We start from the raw sequence: 20,207 nt of genomic DNA on the forward strand, positions 1-20,207 counted from the left end.
AAAAACATGCCAGGAGCTCCTTCATAACTCATTACACACAAACCTTCTTAACATCTGGTTGCTTGTTTGTTTTTCCAGGTCAGCAATCACTGCTTCTTAGTCTAATGGGTACCAGAACGCTACTATCCAAGGTGAAGTAGGACTTTCTTTCACTTATTCCAAGCCTTCCCTTCACCAACTTGGGTTACAAGTGTGGGTTTCTCTGGCTCACACATCTGATGGCTTCCAAAGCATAGACTGTTTTCCCTTTTAGAGACAGAGGAAGCCACCCTGTTTAGTCTGCTCTCACATGGGAAAGTTCCCCTCCTCCCACAAGTTACCCTCTGGGACTACTTGATCATTTTAGGTTCGGGATATTCAAGACTAAAATCATCTGTATTATTTCTAATGCAATTCTTGAGACGGCTCAGGATTTTGCTAAACATTTTGGCAACATTCAGTTGTCTTGTTCTTTGTCAGGTGCTGAAGGGATGCACTTCTCTATCCCTCCCTTCATCCCTTTCTCCCTAGACCTTTGGTTTTAAGGTATATTTTTAGTTCTCTGAGAAGTCCTCTCCTCAGATTTAGTCATCAATGTCTATAGGACTGCCCAGATGTTTATTTTGCTAACCTGTTCATTTATTATCATATATTATAATTCATCATCAGTGAAATGCTCACAGTGTGTGTGACCAACCTTGGTGGCACAGGCACTTGTGATCTATTAGCTGAAAACAGTGAAAAGAAGGAAAACATATCAACCAATGCCACAGCCAATCTAATCAACAAATTTGGCTTCAGAAAGAATGTAGGACACAGTAGATGATCACAATATTTTGTGAATCTTCCCATTAGAAGGTAGAATCTACTTTCCCTCTCTGAGTCTGCTTTGAATTCAAGTTGCTTTGCACTCAATCTGCTTTCAACAGACTGTGTTGGAAGTGACACTGTGTTCTAGAGTTTAAGACTCAAGCAGCATTGAGGCTTCAGTCTCTATGTTCTTGGCATGCTCCCACTGGCAAATAGAAAAGCTTAGGCTAGGCAAGTAAGGAGGAAAGACTGTATAGACAAAGAAGCCTCTTAGACATCCAACACCGAGGCCCCCACATGAGCGAGGCCATCTCAGACTTTGTTTCCACTCACCTGCTCATCTCCCACAGTTGCAGGAGTGACAAGAGGCAGGACCAGCAGAAAAACCACCCAGTCCACAGAGCTGTGACAGCTAAAGGGGTTACTGTGTGAGCCACTATGTTTTGAGGAGGTTTGTTACATGTAAGAGTTGAGTGACACAATGAGCAACAGAGAAACAGCTGTCATTCACCTATGGCTTTGGCCAGGAACCTGATGCTGTTGAGATTCTTCACTTCAGTCCGGATGCCCAGAGGCTCCCCAGGGTGATGCACAGATATATTGGCATCCACTCGCAGCTGGCCCTCTGGAGGGAGAGGAAAAAGACAACTTAGTAGAAATAGTTTGAGACAATGTAGTGGGAAGTTGCCAAGGTAAGCGATACCTAACTTGACTTGCTGTTTAGCTTCAGAGAGGGCATGGTTGGTCACGAGGCACAGGACTGTCACCTTCAGGGCAGCTAGGTTCCTAAGTATCCGAGGTGTGTGCATGCATGTGCCTGTATGTGTGTGTGTGTGTGTGTGTGTGTGCACTTGTGCACATGCAGAAGAGGAATTTTGGATATACCAGCTGGAAGGATCTTTTGAGCTAAATAAGAAGAATGACACTACTAAAGTAGCGATTTACTCTGCAATTTTATTCTGAAGTTTGTTTTTTTTTTAAAGTATCAGAGCTGGGTTGGGGGAAAGTCTCCAAAACAATTATCTGAAAATCCCACAGTGCTCTACAATGGAATGTGGATTTCTAATAGTGATTCCAGGAGATTTATAAGACAGTCCTTGAGAATTTACAGCTCAAGGGCATGAGCTGAAACGTGGGCTCTTTGCCTCCTCCTCCCTCTCCCTCCCACAAACATGAGTCTGAATCTTTCCTGATTGTCATGAGGATTTGCTGCAGCAGAAAACAGTGTAATTCTGAAGTGGGGAGTCAGTGGTAGGACCGAGGGCGGCTGACCCCATCCTTACAGGTTCTTCTCTGCCCCTGAAAGCACCTTGGATTAGGAGCCATAACCCTTAAAGAGGCAGAGGATTAGCAGAGAGGACTAAAGTCTTCTGAGGAAGAGAGGTAGCAGAAATCCAAGACAAATAAAGAGATGAAGACTAGACGCAGTGATTCATGCCTGTAATCCCAGCTACATGGGAGGCAGAGAAAGAAGGGTCTTGGTCTGAGGCTGGCTCAGGACAAAAGTAAGACACTGTATGAAAAATAAATTAAAGCCAAAAGTGCTAGGGGTATGGCTCAAATGATACCGTGATGCCTGCCTAGCAAGTGCAAGGACCTAAGTTTAAACTCCAGTGCCACCACCACCAAAAAAAAAAAAAAAAAAGTAATTGTTGCATCTTGCACCCTACAAAGTAAAGCTCAAATTCTCTGTTCTCTTAATTTTACTAACACCACTTAGAACAGAATGAGAAAAAAATGTTGAATTTTATTTTCCTAGATAGTTTTTTCTTCTTTTCTAGTACTAGGGATTAAAACCAGGGCCTCATGCTTCCCAGGCAAGTGCTCTACCACTTGAACTACACTTCCAGATCTTTTTTCTTTGCTTTTTTTGAGACTGGGTCTTGCTATGTAGCCCAGGCTGGCCTGGAACTTGCCATCCTCCTGCATCAGCCTCCTGAGTAGCTGGAATTATAGGTGCATACCACAACACCTGGTTTCTAGGTAGGTTTTTAAAGTGAAAAGTAATCTATCAAACTGGCCCAGAGTGGTGGCTCATATCTGTAATCCCAGTTACTTGGGAAGCAGAGATAGGAAGATCACAGACCACTTGGACAAAAAGTTAGAAAAGTCCCTATCTCAAAGAACAAGCCATGCATGGTGGTTTACACTATAATTCCAGCTACACAGGAGGCAGAGGTAGCTCTGAGGCTAGCCAGGACAAAAAGCACAAGACCTTATTCAAAAATAACTAATGCAAAAAAAGAGGCTGGGGTATGGTTCAGGTGATAGAGTGTCTGCCTAGCAGCACAAGGCCCTGAGTTCAAACTCCAGTACTGCCAAAAAAAAAACCAAAAAAACCACACACAAAACACAAAAAACAAAACCCTGTCAAACCTGAGTGTTTTGGGCTGAATAAATTCATTTTCCCAGATTCTACAACAAAGGCATATCAAAAATAATAAAAAGTATAAATAAATAACATGACAAGAAACAGAGACCTTTATAACAGTTTCTTTCACTCGCCTAGTGCTCAGCTATGGACTCAATCATATACCAAGTTAAAGAGCACCAACTGCATGCCGCTGCCCCCTTCTCTCTCATGCCCTCTAAGAAAGGGAACAGCTCCTCTACTGTATGGTTCCAAATGCCCGAAAAGCTGCCTTTCAGCTCAGGAGCTACTCTAACTGCATACCCAGCACTGCTTCCCAACATTTTTAGTAAAATCTGCAGTTCATTGTTTCAAACCAGCTTTTGGATGAGTTATGTTTTTCTACATCTCAAGACATTCCACTAGTTTAGGAACCACAATGTTACCTTCCATTTTCCTGGGTTCTTTTGCATCCCTGACTTGACAGAAACAACTTGAGGAGGAAGGATTTATTTTAGTCCATGGTTTCGAGGCTTTAGCCCACGGTTCTTGGCTCTGCTGATTCTGAGTCTGGGGTGAGGCAGAGGTGGTGCTAGTGGAGCATGTAGCAGAGCTCAGTTCATGGTGGACAGAGAACAGATAGGGAAGAGTGAGGAACCCAAAACAAGATGCAGCCGTCAAGGACACTCTCACAATGACCTACTTCCTCCAGCTAGGCTCCACCTCCTAAAGCTTCTAGAACCTCTAAAATAGCACCACCAGCTGGGGACCAAGTGTTTAACACATAAGCCTGTGTGTGTGGGGGGGTGGTATTTAATATTCGAATCATGACATCTTCTATCCAAACTGTCAATCAGATCTTCTCAGGTCTTCCTTCTAAACAATCATCAGATATTACCACTTCCTCTCCCAAGGTTTCAGAACTTGGGTCCAAGTCACAGGACCACATCCTGACTCTGAACACAGCAGTGCCTCTTGTCCAGGCCCCCACAACATGGCTAAGACTATGGATCATTCCTACTGCGTACTCAAGCACAAGACGGCTCCCACTGGGTTCACTCCTCTCCTCCCCTGGGTCCTCAAGAGACCTTATCAGATCTGTTTCTGCAACTAGATTTTCCTACCATTCACTCTATGGGAAAGCTCCCCTGCAGTCAGGGGAGCTTCCTGCGTCACCTCTCTGTCCATTCCACAGACACATTCTCTTCATCAGTGCTGCAGTCCCTCTTTCCTGCCTCTGCTCATCCATCAAGGTCCCACTTCAGCAAACCCTCACCAACAAAAGAGACTACATTCATGGGTCTTCTGGGCTCTCAAAATATGCACAATCCAAATGACAGAACTGAGCACAAGGCTGCCCTTAATTTTCAATTAACCTCACCTTTACAACCAGAATGAAAGGCCCCTGAGGACAGGGCCCAGATTTTAAATCCCTTCTTGTCCTCTCAAAGACACTGCTCTTTCACTGTCTCCCCACCGGTCATCAATCTGTTTCTCAGCCCTCCTTCTGATATGTCACATATTTAACAGCACTTCTTATTAAGAAAACCAACAGAAGCCCAAAGACCTAGTCCCTTGAGCTCAATTTTTACTCCATCAGTCATCTGGCTACTGTTTCTGTTATCTTTTTCAGCAAATCTTCTCCAACAAGTTTTGCTTGCTTGTGCATATATTGTCTTCACCATCTCACCTCCCATTTACTCCTAAACCCACTTAAGCCTAGCTTTTGTGTAAACGCCCTTATCAGAGGCACCAGCAACCTCCCAGCTGTTAAATCCACTACACAAAGGACATGTTTTATTCTCATTTTACTGGACACATCAGCAGTACATGGCATGTTAACTAATCCTCCTGCTGGAAGCAGCTTCCTGCCTTTGCCTCTGTGGCCCTCCACTCTCTTGCTTTTCCTCCTGCCTCCAAGGGCACACTATTTCCATTTGACTTGCTGGTGCTCTCCTTCCTATCCAACCTCAAGACCTCTCCTTTACTTATGCTCTCTATGAAGGAGTATATGGTTTCAAACACAGCCTCTATTCTTGTGATGCCTGAAGTTCCCTTCTCAGTCCAGACCTCTCCTCTGAGCTCCAAATTAGGTCTCATGGGCGTTTAAATTTCCAAATCTCAGTCATGACTTGCCCCTTCACAAAGACAGGCCTGTCTTCCTCTTTCAGTTTGAGTAACCACTACCACCTACCTCCTCACACTCTGGCAGGAAAAAGGTCTTTGTCAGAATCCAGAGCTGGATCTGGCACATGGTAGATGATCATTTACATTAAACTCTGCTGAATAATGAATGCCAACATGCTAGTATTTTCCTGAGCAATGAATAAGCAGACTGGTTTCTGTCTCACAGCAGGTTCCTGGTAAGTTCTAAAATTCTGTCTGAATAGGACTAATGTACAATTGTGATCAGCTGAAAGGCCCATTAAGCTCAAAGAAAACTTCCAAGGTATGCCAAGCTCTGTTTAACCAAATCTCAATACATGGGAGACAACCTTTTTTTTTAATTCAGGGAAGCCTGAATTACTCACTTGCTTTCAAAAATGAAACCATCTTTTACAATTTAGGATTCTAATTTGGAGGAGGAATAAAAGCAGGAGTTTTAGTCTCTCCCAGAGAAGACCATACTACATAAATGCCTGAGAGGAACCATTTAGTATCCTGCAGTGTTGAAAGAGAGTTCGCTAGCCTAGATTTAAATATAGTATCAAACATTAACAAAAAGACACTCTACCCAGTCAAGACAAAATACCTTTTAAACAAATTAAGTTAAATTGCTTCAAGTGCATGAAAGCCTTACCAGTCAGGTTTACTTCAACGCATCCTGTCCCACTGCGGGATGGCCTTCATTCACCCATCATGAGAATGTTACTAACCTCAATTTCCATCTCTAGAAGCAGAGATTTGTAACAGAAAAACTAAGAACTATACCACTGAGCACAGTGATAGAGTGCAGTTATGTATTTTTTTCTAAAACACCTTCACACAACAGAAATATAACACTGGGACAGAAAACTGTTTCTGTAAACAGCAGGGGCCTGAGACTTTGATAGGAAGGTCTGTCAAGCTATCTCATTCTGATTGCTGAATACGTTCTAAAACTTAAATAATAAGACTTTTTTTTTCAGATTAAAAAAATGTTTTTTGCTGTGGATGGAATCCAGAGCCTTGCACATATTAGGAAGGTGTTCCACCATTGAGCCCTACTCTGCCCAAGAGTGACCAAATGTTAACTGGACATATTTAACAAAGCCCATTCATCCAGATGAGTGGTAATGCCATAAAAATAATCCTACTGATTACTGTAAGAGAAGAACGTGACATTGATCCAGCACAGGCTTACTGCCAGGCCCTGTGCTCTTTTTTATATAACATTATATCCATTTCCTACAATATCACTTTCCTGACAAAGCCACTTAAACATCCCTGTGGCATTTCAAACTTACCATTTTCAAAATGAAATTTGCCCATGAAGTCACTCCTTTTCCAGTTGCCTTAACTCTACCTCACAGCTCTCATGGCTCTTTCCCCTCTTCAGTTTCTTCCTTGCCCTTCCCACACAAAATTATTTGGGGATGACTTTTCTAAGTGTGGAAAGCAAGGCTCAAAGAAATAATAATATGCCAAGTTTCCACTGCCAGAAGTTGCAGTCCAGGATTCCCACGCAGGTGCAGGCCCTCGGAACCCTGAGTGCCCAGGCTCTTTTGCCCACCTACAAGTTAGCCTCTACAGTGTTCATAGCACTGCCAAGGCCACCACTAGGAAGCAGTGTGACACAAAGGGCTTTCAGAGTCACACATCTAGCCTCAATCCCAGTCAGGAGCTTCTTGTGAGCTTTAGTCAAAAAACTTGACCTGTCTGAGCCTCAGTTTCCTCACATGTACAACAGGCATGATACCATCATTTTCTAGGAATGGCACAATGTTTAAATGAGATGATACATCAATTTTCAAACACGTGTAGTGAACTGACAAGCACCTATTAAATGCTCCAACTGGTAGGGATGACTATTATGATAATGCTTAGGTAGTCTCCTTCTGCTCACATTAAACTCAACGCACTGCTCTGAGGATTTCCTCACCTGTGATGACATGCTATTCGCTAAGAAGGAAATGACGCAGAATCTGGTGAGGCGATTCATGTTCTCTAGCAAAGCTCAAGCGTTCAATCAGTAGCAGCCCAGAACAATGTGTGCTTCATTCTGAAAGCACCATGTCCACCAGCCTTCAGTGCCACCTCTTCAGGGTGGCCCTCACTTCCAGGCTGCACTCTGCAATGCTGATACAGTGGTCCATGGGGAAAACAGAAGAATGGAAAAAGGAGTTCAGGCTGTAACATGCTAACAGTACCAAGAAGCCATACTCCTGCAGACTCCAGGCAGCCCTCATCTTCCCCACACTTCAGCATAACCAAAGCCACTTGGCTGCTGTGCTTTAAAAGAAACAAAAAGTGTCACAACAAATGAGATTTAATGAACACTTTCAGTTGTCACTGACTCATGAGTTCTTGCCACTATGGTTTATCTCTTGGCAAGGACCCAGATGGGCCAATTTCTCAGCTAACAGGTGGCCTATTTATTATTCCAGAAGGTTTCAGGAATCACAGTGATTCTGAAGAAGAACAGAATAATTAAAACTTTTTTAAGTGATAGAGAATCCATGCTTAGCACATTAATGAATAACCATCCAACCTGCTCAGATTTCACTTATGTTTTGTGGACAAAAAAGCCACATGAATGACAAATGCAACATGAGAATTCTTAGCCTAACAGTCTCATTTCTGTAAAAGAAGCTTGTATGCAGCTAACCTTTATACTATTCAAATTTACACGGCCATGTTTCTCTGGTCTTTAGCTTACAATAGCAAATAAGCAAGTTCTGTCTTCAATTCAACTTGTACCAGGACTCTGATGTTATGACTTATTGCTTGTAAGAAGTCCTATGTGACAAACGTGGCATTATAAATTCAGAAGGGCCTCTGTAACATGCAAACACATTATCTGACATGATAACGGTGTAATAACACCATGAACTAGCAGAGACAAATGTGATTCACCAGTGGTATTTACTGAATGCTCACTGTGACCACTGTACCGTGCATGCTATGGAAACACAAAATTGTAAATTCAAAGCCTGGACCCTGTCAGGGAAGGCTCCAAGGGTGGGGGAAGTTTTGAAAAAGCCCCAGGGAAAAGAAAATAGAAGGAAACCATGGAAGACATCAGCTTTCATAGACTTGAGGGAGGGTAAAAGAGCATGAGCAAGGGCCAAGGGAAGACAGTCATAAAGACACCGAACTTGACCAAATTTGTAATCTTTATATCTGATTTGCAAACATTTTAAAGGTAAAGTTTGCTTGGTTTACTCCCAAGAGTAAAAGTGTTTCTTCTGTTTGAGTTTCTTGCTATATTTCTACTGAACTTTAAGATTTTCTCTCAGGATAAAGTTTGATGTCACCATAATCTTGGCTTACAGGCAATAAAATCTGGTGTTAGCTATACATGGATAAAAATTCATTTTTTATAATTAAAAAAATTTTAATTGTGTAAATTTATGGATTACAGTGTGATAATTTGATATATGTATATGGTTGTAATATTGATCACAGGGTAGGTAACATTTCATGGATGAAAATTCTACAAAAGAAGGAAAAGAAATAGATATCTCCCAAAATAGCAACTATTTATCCATAAAGAACTCGCAAACTAAGAATTATTCTTGAACTGTGTCCCGTTTCTGAGAAAGATTGAATTGCTTAAACACATTTTATGGGTCCTCATAGCTATAAGAAGCTGAAAGAAGGCATGTAGTCATTTGACTTCTATGCTCAATTCTTATGCTATATCTGCATTGCTGTGTTTGTGTGTTTAGTTTTGGTTTTAGGATGCTCAGAAAACAGTCATAGAAAAATTCTAAGAAAAAAAAAAGCAGGGGTGCAATAGATGTGAGCAATCTCAATATAACTGATAGTGGAGAATAAAACTCAGGAAGCAGAGAGGAGGAAGGTCCAAAAGGAGGATGTCCCAGAGGTTCTACCTGACATGTTCGCTTGGCTGGTCCCCAGGGCTTGAAGGATCAGCTGCAGCTCCCTGATGGCCATGGCTGCCTCTTCTCCACAGCTCAGATCGGGCTCCAGGACTACTTCCAGAAGGCCAACTCCTACCAAAGAGAGTCAGGTCAGCCTGAGTGGGTCTTGTCAATCTCCTCAGTTGGTAAACTGGGCAGAAACCTTAGAAAACCCTACTTTAAGGAAGGACCCTCAAAATGGTTTCAGCCTCAAAATTGTCTCTCTTCCCCAACCCTCTGCTAATTTTTGATTTTTAACTTTCATTCATTTCTTTAACGTCTATTTAAGAATATCCAACTGTGGGGTTCGTGACTAGGTGGGTAAATCCATCTGATTTTAGGGATAAATAACTGGCAAGCCCAGCAGTGAGCACAGTTCAAGCCATGCTCTCTCATCAGCTCTGCCAATACCAATGTGGATATTTTGATCTCTGTCTCAGGCTTCTATGCCTGCTTTTTCTATTGGTGTGGTGTAAGTCCAGAGGGACTAAAACCTAAGAACTTAGGGGGCTGGGAGGAAAAGCAATACAAACACGCCAAGCCTACCAGCCCTGTTTAAGTCAACAAGCGTCTGGGACCTCAAGTCGTCATGGAGACTTTTGCCACTGTCTTGTTCCAACTGGATCTGCTTGATCCTCACCGTCTTGGTGGTCATCGAACTCCACTTCTTCACACAGACACCAAATGTCAAGCTCCCATTGGCAGCAATGGGGAGCCTCTGCTGGGTAATCTGGTAACCTGCCTGCACTCAAATAAGCAAGGGTTACAGTTACCAGTGCAGAACAAAAAAGTGGGATCCAGTTCATGGTTCTGATTAATGTAACACCAAAAAGGCTTACCTGAAACAATAACAATAAAAAAAGTAAGAAGAAGAAAAGAAAAATTAGTTCATGAACTGCTGCCAAAATTTGAGCTGGCTTCTTCTGGCTTTTTCCATCACCCTTTTACTCAACCTTAGCCCCTCACTCCTCAATAACACAATTAGCAACACAAATCCCATCAAGTGCCATTTTTGGGAATAACAATAATCTCTTTGTCAGGGGCCCCTAAGAGAAGAATTTATTGTTTTCATTTAGCTCATTAGCCTAAACTCTGCATCTCATTACCCGGCTCCTGACAGAGCCTCCTTATTAGAAAATGCTGGGGTAAGCATTTTCGTCATCTACTTTCAACACGGCCGACAGCAACTGCCAGTGTTTCGACTTGTTTTGATTCTGCTCTTTCAGCTAAGCAATCATGCCAGCTGCCCTCCTGAAGCCAACTTCCCTCAGTCTTCTAGTCTAATGGAAAGCACACTACACAGAAATATTGGTGGATGGTGCAAGGACAACTGCCCCTCCTTCTGAGTGGAGAGGAAGAATCACTTTCAAATGCACATACACATCAACAGGCACTAAAGGATGGCAGGTCAATGCAAAGATACTTGGAGAAGAATATAGAAAAACAGCAATTGCTAAAGGCCCAAACACTGTTCCAGCATGTTACACTCATTTCATCCCACAACCCAGAGAGAGGTAAGGGGCTTACCCAAAGTCACACACAGATCTAGGTCGTCTCTGCAATAGCACGTGAACTCAGATGATCTGGCTCCAGATACTTGTCACTACTGGGCCAGCCAGAGATTTTTAACTTGTTGTCAAATTGAAGAGTGCTTGATGTTACCTCAAAGGTTTCTGATTCTGTAGGTCTCAGGTAGGATGGGGATTGAGAATTTTTATTTCTAACAGGGTCCAAGGAAAAGTACTGGTGTCCTGGAACCACAGTTTGAGAAGCCTTCAACAGGCTAATTTCCCAGGCTGAGAAAGGAAGTCTCAATTTACAAAAGGAAACTCTAAGATCACTGGATAAAATACAGGACACCTTGATACATTTGAATTTCAGATAAACAAATACCTTTGTGGTATAAGTATATCCCATGTAATACTTGGCAATACCAGTTCTAGATTAGCTGAACTACCCAGGCTAGAGAGAGCAGAAGACCATGGATAATCTAAACATCTCATTTTCATCACATATTGCTAAGCTAAGTTCCTACCTTAACCAAACTAGTGTTTGTGCATGTGTGTGTTACTAGAGTTCGAACTTAGAACATGATCCTCCTACCTCCACCTCCTGTGCAGCTGGGATTACAGGCTGTACCACCATGCCTGGGCTTGGTTATCTCTCTCTTAAAAGATGAAGTAATATGGGCTGGGGGGTAGCTCAGTGGTAGAGCACTTGCTTAGCATGCACAAAACCCTGAATTTGTTCCCCAATGCCACAAAAAAAAAAAAGAAAAAAGAATGAAGAAATAAAGTTTAATTATTTTCAACTTATACAGAAAGTCTTGCAGAAACACTGGAAGCCAGAAGATGAAAGCTGTAACTAGAGAATTTGGATTCTACTTTATTTACTCATACTCCTGTCCTCTCCCACTAAAATCTAACACCCTCAAATCTTTGGTTCAAGGAAATAAGGTGAGGCAACATTATCACTGTTATTTTTTTAAATCAAAAGGAGAGCCACATTTACTATTAGAGGCTCAGATCAAATGACATTATTTTCAGAAATCCATTCAACATTTCAGTTTCTTCTAGCTCAATTATGAAAAACTGCCTTCCGTTTACACTAGCACTATTAAAGAGATTCTAACTTTAAGAAAAAAGCAGGAAAATACTGAGTTTACTGCTCAGCCAATTACTGCTGTTTTTGCAGGTTTCTGGTTCATGTTTCTGCTTACTACTGTCTACTTACTTGCTCCTCGGGAGATGACAGAAATGTCTCCAAAGGAGATAGCCTTCTTATTGGGAGGCTCAACTTAAAAGACAGGCTCTCTCATGATGTCTTCAGAGACAATGGGCACTGACAGTTGCATCAGCCACGGGGTTAGCCTTTGTCCTAGCAGGCAATTAGCAACGACACCATGGCTGGGCTGAGCCTGACAACACTGGCTTCTCCAGGTCCCTGTTCAATTATGAGCAAGCCACAGAAGCATGAGCTAAACAAGCAGCCAGCAATCAGGACAATTGCATCCAATCTAGTAAACATCAGGGGGCACCTGCCTTCATCAGGGCTGGACAGAACTTCCCACTGCGATGGACAGAACACTGATGGAAAACATGAGAGGTGCAGCCCCGCTCCTTTGCTTCCACCATCCCCAAGGCAGGGCTGGCCCAGCTCTGAGGACTTCCAGGGCTGGATCACAAAGCATACTTACAGGGAGGTCTGCATAGAAGTAGTGCTTCCTGTCAAACAAGGACTTCTTGTTTATGTAACAGTTCAGTGCCAGGCCTGTCATCACTGCAGCTTCTACACACCGCCTGTTGAGAACCTATGGAAATACACACAAGCTCCTTTTAGAACCCTGGGCCCAATGACACTTCTCCCACACTGATGTCCTCCCTGAATATTGAACTGGGCCCTTCAGTGGGCATTAGCTCTAGTGCTCTGCGTGGGCAGCTCTGCTTTACAAGCTGTGTGTTTGCACATCAGGAAAGTGATACAGGAAGGAACAGGCATGTAGCAGCGGGTCTCACTGGGCACTTCATAAACTGCCACATCAGGGACTACCTGGCATTGGAGTTAACAGGAAGAGTATCAGAAAGGTTCAGTAGAGCTGGTATTACATGGAATTGTCCATCCTTCACTCCCTCTGCAAACAGAATCAGGGACAAGGCAGAACCCATTCGAGGCACTGACTAAAGAGGAGCAGGTGCAGTTCAGCAAACCACCTCCCATTTCTGTGAGACGTGAAGTGGTGAGGCAGGTGGGAATAAGAGGCTTGCTGGGGGCTCTACTGACAGAAAAAGAACAAACTTCTTCCTTTTTTTGAGACAGGGCCTCACTATGTAGCCCAGGCTGGCCTTGAACTCTCAATCTTCCTGCCTCCGCCTCCTGAATGCTGGGATTGCCAGTCGTGCACCACCACACCTGGCTAAGAATGAACTCTGGAGAACTACAAGGCTCCAGCCATTTCCTCAAGGGCTCAGCCTCCTCCCTGTGTTTGGCCCAGCCTGGCCAACTCCTAAAATGTACTTTGCAAAAATCTGTGTAGACACTGTACTTGCAAATGAAATATATTTCTATATTTTATTAGAATACTTATGTTCTTTAGTATATTTAATATTTCTATATAATGTTATATACAACATGTGTAGTAGTATTTATATCTATTGCTTATGTAGTTAAGACTTTCTGGTGCAGAATTTTTTAAATCCACTGTTTTACTTCAGCCTCACAGCAACCCTGTAAAGAAGGAATTAGTATTATTACAACATTTCAGATAAAGAAAAAGTAGGACCCAGAGAAACTAAAAGATGTGCCCAAGGTGGCAGGTGATAAAGCTGGCTCTTAGACCCATTCCTGCCTGTGTCCTTGCTAGGGGTGCCAAGAGGAATTTCTGTGGCTTAAGGACTGGCTTTCTGGGCTGGGATGGTACAAACCGATCAATCAAACACAGACTTAATAACGAACTATATGATAAAATGTAGGAGTAGTCTCTACTTACTGCAATATACACCCCCCAAAGAAAACCCAAACAAATCTCCCTCTAATGACAAATCACACCCCTCTTCCTTGAAACCCAGGTTACAAATGGAGCTATCTCATAGCTTCTATTCTTAGTTCTTCCTTCTGGGCCTATAATGTTGTCAGCTCTGCAGTAATAATGGTTCTCAAGAAAAGACGTGTGTAGGGACCAGGATACTCTAATTATTGATGCTTTCACTCATTAGTGTTTGGCATTTCATTGCATGGTTGTCACTGTGATACTAATATAGCTGGGGGAGAGGCTGGCCAGACCTGAGCCTGGTGACTGGAGTCAAGGCACACAGACCATTCAGCTTATCCTACATATGGGCTGTGTTCTTCCTGGGGCAGGGCCACAGCAGGGCTCGCCTGTACACTGTCCACCCTCCCGGTCTACACCAGTTTTGCTTGCTCCCTCCCATTATTTTTCTGGCCTCTCCTTTCTCTCATTCTGGCTCAGTCTGCCCATTTGGGGCCAACCTGCCTCCCCCTAGGCACAGGGAACCCAGGTTGTTTTGTGCACTTTCTAGCACACACAATAAACTGCCTGTGCCTGGAACTGGGAGGGAGTCTGGGTGATCACAGACTCTCGCTCGCAGTGCCCAAGTACCCAGGCACTTGATAAACCATCAATTTCCAAAGAATAAGAATGCGGTAAAACACACAAACATTAAAGTGATATTGAATATACTTTAATCTTTTTTTGATGATTTAGGAGGCTTGAAGTACTTCAGGGTCAGAATTACAAGCATCAATCATCACCACACTACAGATGCACAGAGGGGCTAGTAAACAGAGAGTGCCAGTTAAAAGAATGCCAAGAAAAGAGAATTTATTATGATCTTAGTCAAGCTGCTTGTGACAGATGGAGGGCCAGGTCAGCATGTTCTGAGGATAGGATAGAGAACTGGAAAATTCAGCTTGGGCTCTCTTCACCACAAAACATACTTCAATAACATACTAAACATAAGGGACGCCAAGATAAGTAGAACTATGTCCCTGCCCTCAATGAGTCTGTAGGGGTGACAAAAATCTGCCAGCATTTCTAATGCCTTTTTCAAGCCCATCTTCCACATCATGGTGACCCCTGCAAAAATGCATCTTGTGGCAACTGTTGCCCAAAGTCTCAGCCCCATGGTAAAGACCAAGTTCTGACATGATCTAGCTCCTTCCTACATGCTTAATTTCATCTACTGTGTCCCTCTGCCCTGCCTATGTCTCAATTCTCCTTTACAAACCTGCAGACCTGACTCTCCTGAGCTTTTTTCCCTTTAGTCTTACTAAGGTGCCACTGTCTGTGTGAAGCCTGCATCACTATCCTTCCATGCACCATTCTGACCTTCACACTTTCATTTGCGCTTGTATCACAGTGGAGTGAATTTGCTCACATATTATTTCCATACAACTGAAGTCTCATGAGATGGGAACTGTCTATCATCCTTGTATCCCTGGAGCCAAATACAGAATCTGAAAAACAGTGGTGGCTCAATTTATGTGTGTTGAACTCAATGAGGAGGAAGATGATGGCTATGCAGGAAGGTTTCAGAGAGGCAGTGATGGCCAACTCTTCTTCAAAGTGTTACCTGTTACCTGCTAGCCTGTAAACTTGTTTCTGAAGTGCTGTACGTGACAACTGACCATGTGTGATGTGATTAAAGGGGTAACTTGAAAAATCAAAAGACTAATTTGTCCTAAAGAACGCATGTTCCAGAATTTTCTTTCTAATTAACTGCAGTGACTACAAAGGACCATGGGATTGGCCATAACAGCTCTCATGTGGAAAGAAGTCAATAATCCTTGGTATTCACACAGCATACCTTGCTCAGTGGAGCCTTTGGAGACTTGCCTTTGGCAAGTTATTTACTGTGCACTGGTGTTATGTCAGGAGACATGCTATGGTATCACGGGCATCTCCTAGCAGTCCTGGGGTAGATACTTTTAGGACCTGCATCTTATGGATAATAAAGGGAAGAAAAGAGATCAAGTCATCTGCCTCAAGTGACACATACAGTAAGTAGCAGAGCAAGGAAGTCAGACTTGGAACCTGGGCTCACAACCACTACAACTCTACCTCAAATCTTCAAAGAATTGAGTGTGTCAGTTTTAGCTCTCAAGAATACTAACACCTGACTGTAGTGCAGTGTCTCAAACCAAGTCATATTACTCATAATTTAAGGCTGATACTGTTTCTAGTGTTGTCCTTCTTACCAGATTGTATCTCTATGGGTCTGTTTCTAGGTACTAAGCCACCAGAGGGTAGGCACTGGTTTTTTGGTTTTGTTTTTTAACTTTCTGGGCACCACCTAATACACAGTCTCTGGTAGGTCGAAGGTTTGGACATGGGTGGACTTATAGGTTTTCTCAATTGGTAGAGGATGTTCCATTGCTAGATTTCTAAAACAAGTACTCATAAGATGATTTATCAACTAGGAGCTAACTCTTTTTTTTCTTTTTTTTATTAGAAGGTAGGAAAGCTGTAACAGAAGTAGATGACCTAAACACTCAGTGGATGGTCAAGAAATTTCATGACTAGTAGAGAGAGAGAGACTGGAAAAATCATGGCCTGGGAAAAGAAAATCAGGAGTGGTGGGTAACAAATGGGAGTAGTGAATGGTTTTTCAAAAGAATTGTGGATTTGGCCTGTTTGTAAACGTGAGTAGTGTTGCAACCATAGTTTTCTCAGAACCTAAAACACATCCAGTGCACAGGCAGCATAAATACCCCAGAAATGTGTCTGAGACCTCAAATGAGAAACTGTGACCTCAATTTGAGAAACAGTCCTCTAGTTTTGAATAAGCAGGTTGTGACTGCTGAGAACAAAAGATCTCCATTCAATGTAATTCCCAACACATCAAAAAAAAATCATAAAGTTACTTAATACATCCAGATTCTCTCTACCCTGTATACTCTAAGAAAATGCAGGCCTCTGTTCAAACCCCTTCTAGCCAGGGCTTTTATCCTTAACCATCTGGCCAGAGGCTCCCTCTGCCCTAGTGTCCCTCCACAGCTCCTCAGGAGTGACCTTTTCCAGGATCAGTCTGCTCATGTACTTCCTCTCCTTAAGTCCTACTTCACTGCTCCCTATCCCTGAAAGGATGAAAGCCAAGTGCTTAGGGAATCTTCAGTGCCTTTGTGATCCAGCCAAACTACCATTCCTCCACAATCCCAAACCCAACCTAACCTCTCAGGCAGCCAAATGTGGGGCATGCTTCTGTACAAACTGTCTCTTCTACTGGTAACACTCTTCTTCCTCTCTACTTGAGCAAATTCTAGGCATCTGTCAAGACTCTGACATGTCACTTCCTTTGTCACTTCTTCCCCACCACTACCCCAGGCTAGTTGTTCCACTAGACTGTGGAACACTCAGTCTAGCCTGAGCTCCCTGAGAGCAATCAAGTCATTCTTCTTAGTCCACCACCTAAATACAACACTAAGCTGATTAAACATTAACTGAGGTAATGAATAATTTAACATTTCTTTTATAAACACCCCAAAGACTATAGGCTATGAAATAAAAGTACAATCATTCCCTCAAATGTATCCATCAGGAAAAAGAAACCACTGTTAGTATGTAAAACAGAACAAATTTAATGCAGAGAAGTTATTACACAGGTAACAAAAGGGCAGAGATGTAAGAGGGCACAGTGGGAGAACTCAGGAGATTCTCCACAGCAGAAGCCACCCCTATCTCAGGGCTGGAGGGACAAAGAAAAAGCAGTACAACTGGCAGCCAGGTGTGGGACTGCCAAAGGATGCAGGGAACATGGCAGGGCTGTGTCCCAGAAGCTGAAGCCATAGATAAGACCTGGCCATCATCAGAGATGTTAGCAGAGGCAACAGGGAAGGAGTAATAGCTTGTTGCTTCTTTCCTACCTGCCCTCTCTCATCAGAGCACCTGTTGACCCAAGCTAGCCAGAAGCCAGCTGACCTAAGGCACTGGCTCTGTACTAGCAGGAGCCTGGATGGATATGAGAACACATGGTTCACAAACAGTTTGGTAAATATGTAATCTTTATGTTCATTTCTCTGACTTTTTCTTTTGATAAATAATTGACAAAACACTGACAGTCTCAAGTCTGTCCAGACAACATAAAACTGCAAATTCTGTGGGCTCCTTTTTCATATACTGGGAGCCAAGAATGATGAAATGCTACAAATTTATAAAAAACATTTGTGATAAGTCAACCTGGCTTAAACTGAGCTCTGAATCTACATTTAATACCAGGAAAGAATTTGCTAAGCAAATTAACAGGAACAGAGGAGATTATATAATCTACTCAAATCAACAACACATCCTCTAGGATTTGACCATTTTTATGTGAAATTGTACTAATTACAAATAAATCTATTCAGTAAAGCCATTCTGGGATCTATACTTAGAAATATTTGGGGGATATACTTGAAAAGAATAAAACTACATGTCTTTCAAAATAGTCTGCAATTCATACCATTTCTCTGTCCTCCCTACTGGGTCCTCTTGGATGAGCCCACCACACTACAGTACCCATAGCAGCACTTCCTTACAAAGTTGAGGTTACATGGAAGGACTGATGTCTTCACTAAAAATCCAGCTCCTGAAGCATTAAAAGCAAGATGATAAGGTGATGTTTTCCAAAACACCCAAATGGCAATTACTGTCTACAATTTATGTTATATATGACAAATCTGATAATTAGGATAGAACATGGTAAATGTCTTAATTTATGGAGAGAAAGTAATTAAAATTTATTAAGTAAAAATAAGGCAGTAAAATGGGCCTTTATCTTACTCTGCTAACCATAAATTTGTCTCAAAGCATGAACCCACTCTGATTCATATTCAAAGCAAGTTACCACATGATAAATTGTCATCACTGTAGAGAAAATGATTTCTGTTTCCTCTCCCCCAATCTCCTTCTCACCATTGAGCCCTTTTATCACCACCCAAAACAAGTATAAAGCCTCTTGGGCTGTAATAACTATGCTTGCTGAAACTGGTCAGGTATGATAATTTTTAAAGTGGAATTTTAGCATTAAAATTACTATTTTTATGCAGATATTAAATATGTGTGAATATATTCACAGAGTTAAATGTTCCTTGTGCTTAAACATTAACATTGCCTAGGAAAAAGCAGAATGTGAACGCTACATCCCTTTTTTGTTTAAGCCTCTCTTTCACAAAGTGGAAAAAACTCACATATTCATTACACAGGCAACACCTAGTTGAAAGAAGAAAGATGTGGTTGGCAGTCCCAGATGCCCTTCAGCTCCTCTTCTCCTTCTGTTCCAGCCCTTTTGTATCAATTCTACTCCTCACAGGTGTCAAGATCAAGGTTAAGAAGATTTCCCTGGTTTAAAGTATGAAAAGCCCACTTTTCTCACCTAGGAGTTCATCCTATTCCTGCCTCTGCCTACCAGCAACCTCAGGTGGCCTATAGCCAGTGCTCATAGCAACACCAGACAGAGCTGGAGATAGGCAACCTATGTATGCCTGGCTTTGGACCCTGGAGCAATCTCTCTTGCACTACTGGAATGTGCAGGGAAAGGGAAGAAAGCCTTTGGCTTATGTCAGCCCTAGGCCTGCCTCTAACCTGGATAAAAATTCTCACATAACACTGCCTGGGTTTTTAGATTTCACTTTGGGGTTGGAGGTCAACTACTATGGCAGTGTTATTTGCTAACCTGGCCAGTTAGTCAAGTTAGATAGGAAGGTTAGAGAATGGCTGGCAGCCAGCAAAACACAGACTATGTATACATACATGTTAACTGATCTCTAACTGTCTGCCAACATTCCCAACAGTTGCTAATCTGGCATTTGTCTGTGGTTAACCTGATCTCTTTTGCCCCAGATGAACTAAAGACTTGAATCATTCCTACTACTTAGTAGTTATGTGACCTTGTACAAATTACCTAACCCCTCCAGGCCTCAGTTTCCTTATCTGCTACAGGAAGCACTGTTATTTTGCTGTACTATCCTATAAATCAAATTAAATGACTCTACCCTACTAGATATTTAGTAATACCAGTTGCACAATGGAAATGTTATTAATTGCAAAGTGCTCACCTCATGCAAATCCTTCATGTGCAAACTTTTCAAGGAGGCCGGGAAATCTAATAAGAAAAGGTCTGAACAGCTCCACGGATCGTTTAGTCTGGATTTACAATCTAAGGTAAGGTACAACAGATGCTAAAATCATGTATTATGTCAACATAATATTTCCTCCTTAAATGATAACCAAAACTTTTGTGATAATTCCAGTGGAACAGAGACCATATTTCTTAATGTGTCAGGAAGCTCATATAGCTTCATTTTCTGATTTATAGTGAAGCAAAATTTTCCTGCATAACGCTGTATGCTCACATGTGGCTGGAAAAAGCTTCCATTCTCAGGTGAAAGAAATGAACTTCTAACAAGCTGAACAGTTATAAACTGGATAACAGAGCCAACTACCCTCATCTCACTGCAGCTGACCACATGGTATGACTTCCTGTCTTCTAAGGAAGTAACTGAAGTTCAAT

The 20,207-nt window shown here is 42.3% G+C and overlaps 1 protein-coding gene across 1 annotated transcript in view; it reads right to left on the bottom strand.

The window, feature by feature from the left end:
• The window catches only part of Gatb (glutamyl-tRNA amidotransferase subunit B), an 80,868-nt gene that overhangs the window by 42,397 nt on the left and 18,264 nt on the right, over positions 1-20,207 (bottom strand). The window contains exons 3-6 of the mRNA XM_020155294.2: positions 12,401-12,514; positions 9,751-9,946; positions 9,175-9,297; positions 1,301-1,414 (exon numbers count right to left, since the gene is read on the bottom strand). Of these exons, the coding sequence (XP_020010883.1) occupies positions 1,301-1,414; positions 9,175-9,297; positions 9,751-9,946; positions 12,401-12,514 (547 nt within the window). The remainder of the gene's footprint in view (positions 1-1,300; positions 1,415-9,174; positions 9,298-9,750; positions 9,947-12,400; positions 12,515-20,207) is intronic.

This window comes from Castor canadensis, chromosome 9 (assembly GCF_047511655.1).
Source record: "Castor canadensis chromosome 9, mCasCan1.hap1v2, whole genome shotgun sequence".
Lineage (NCBI taxonomy): Eukaryota > Metazoa > Chordata > Mammalia > Rodentia > Castoridae > Castor > Castor canadensis.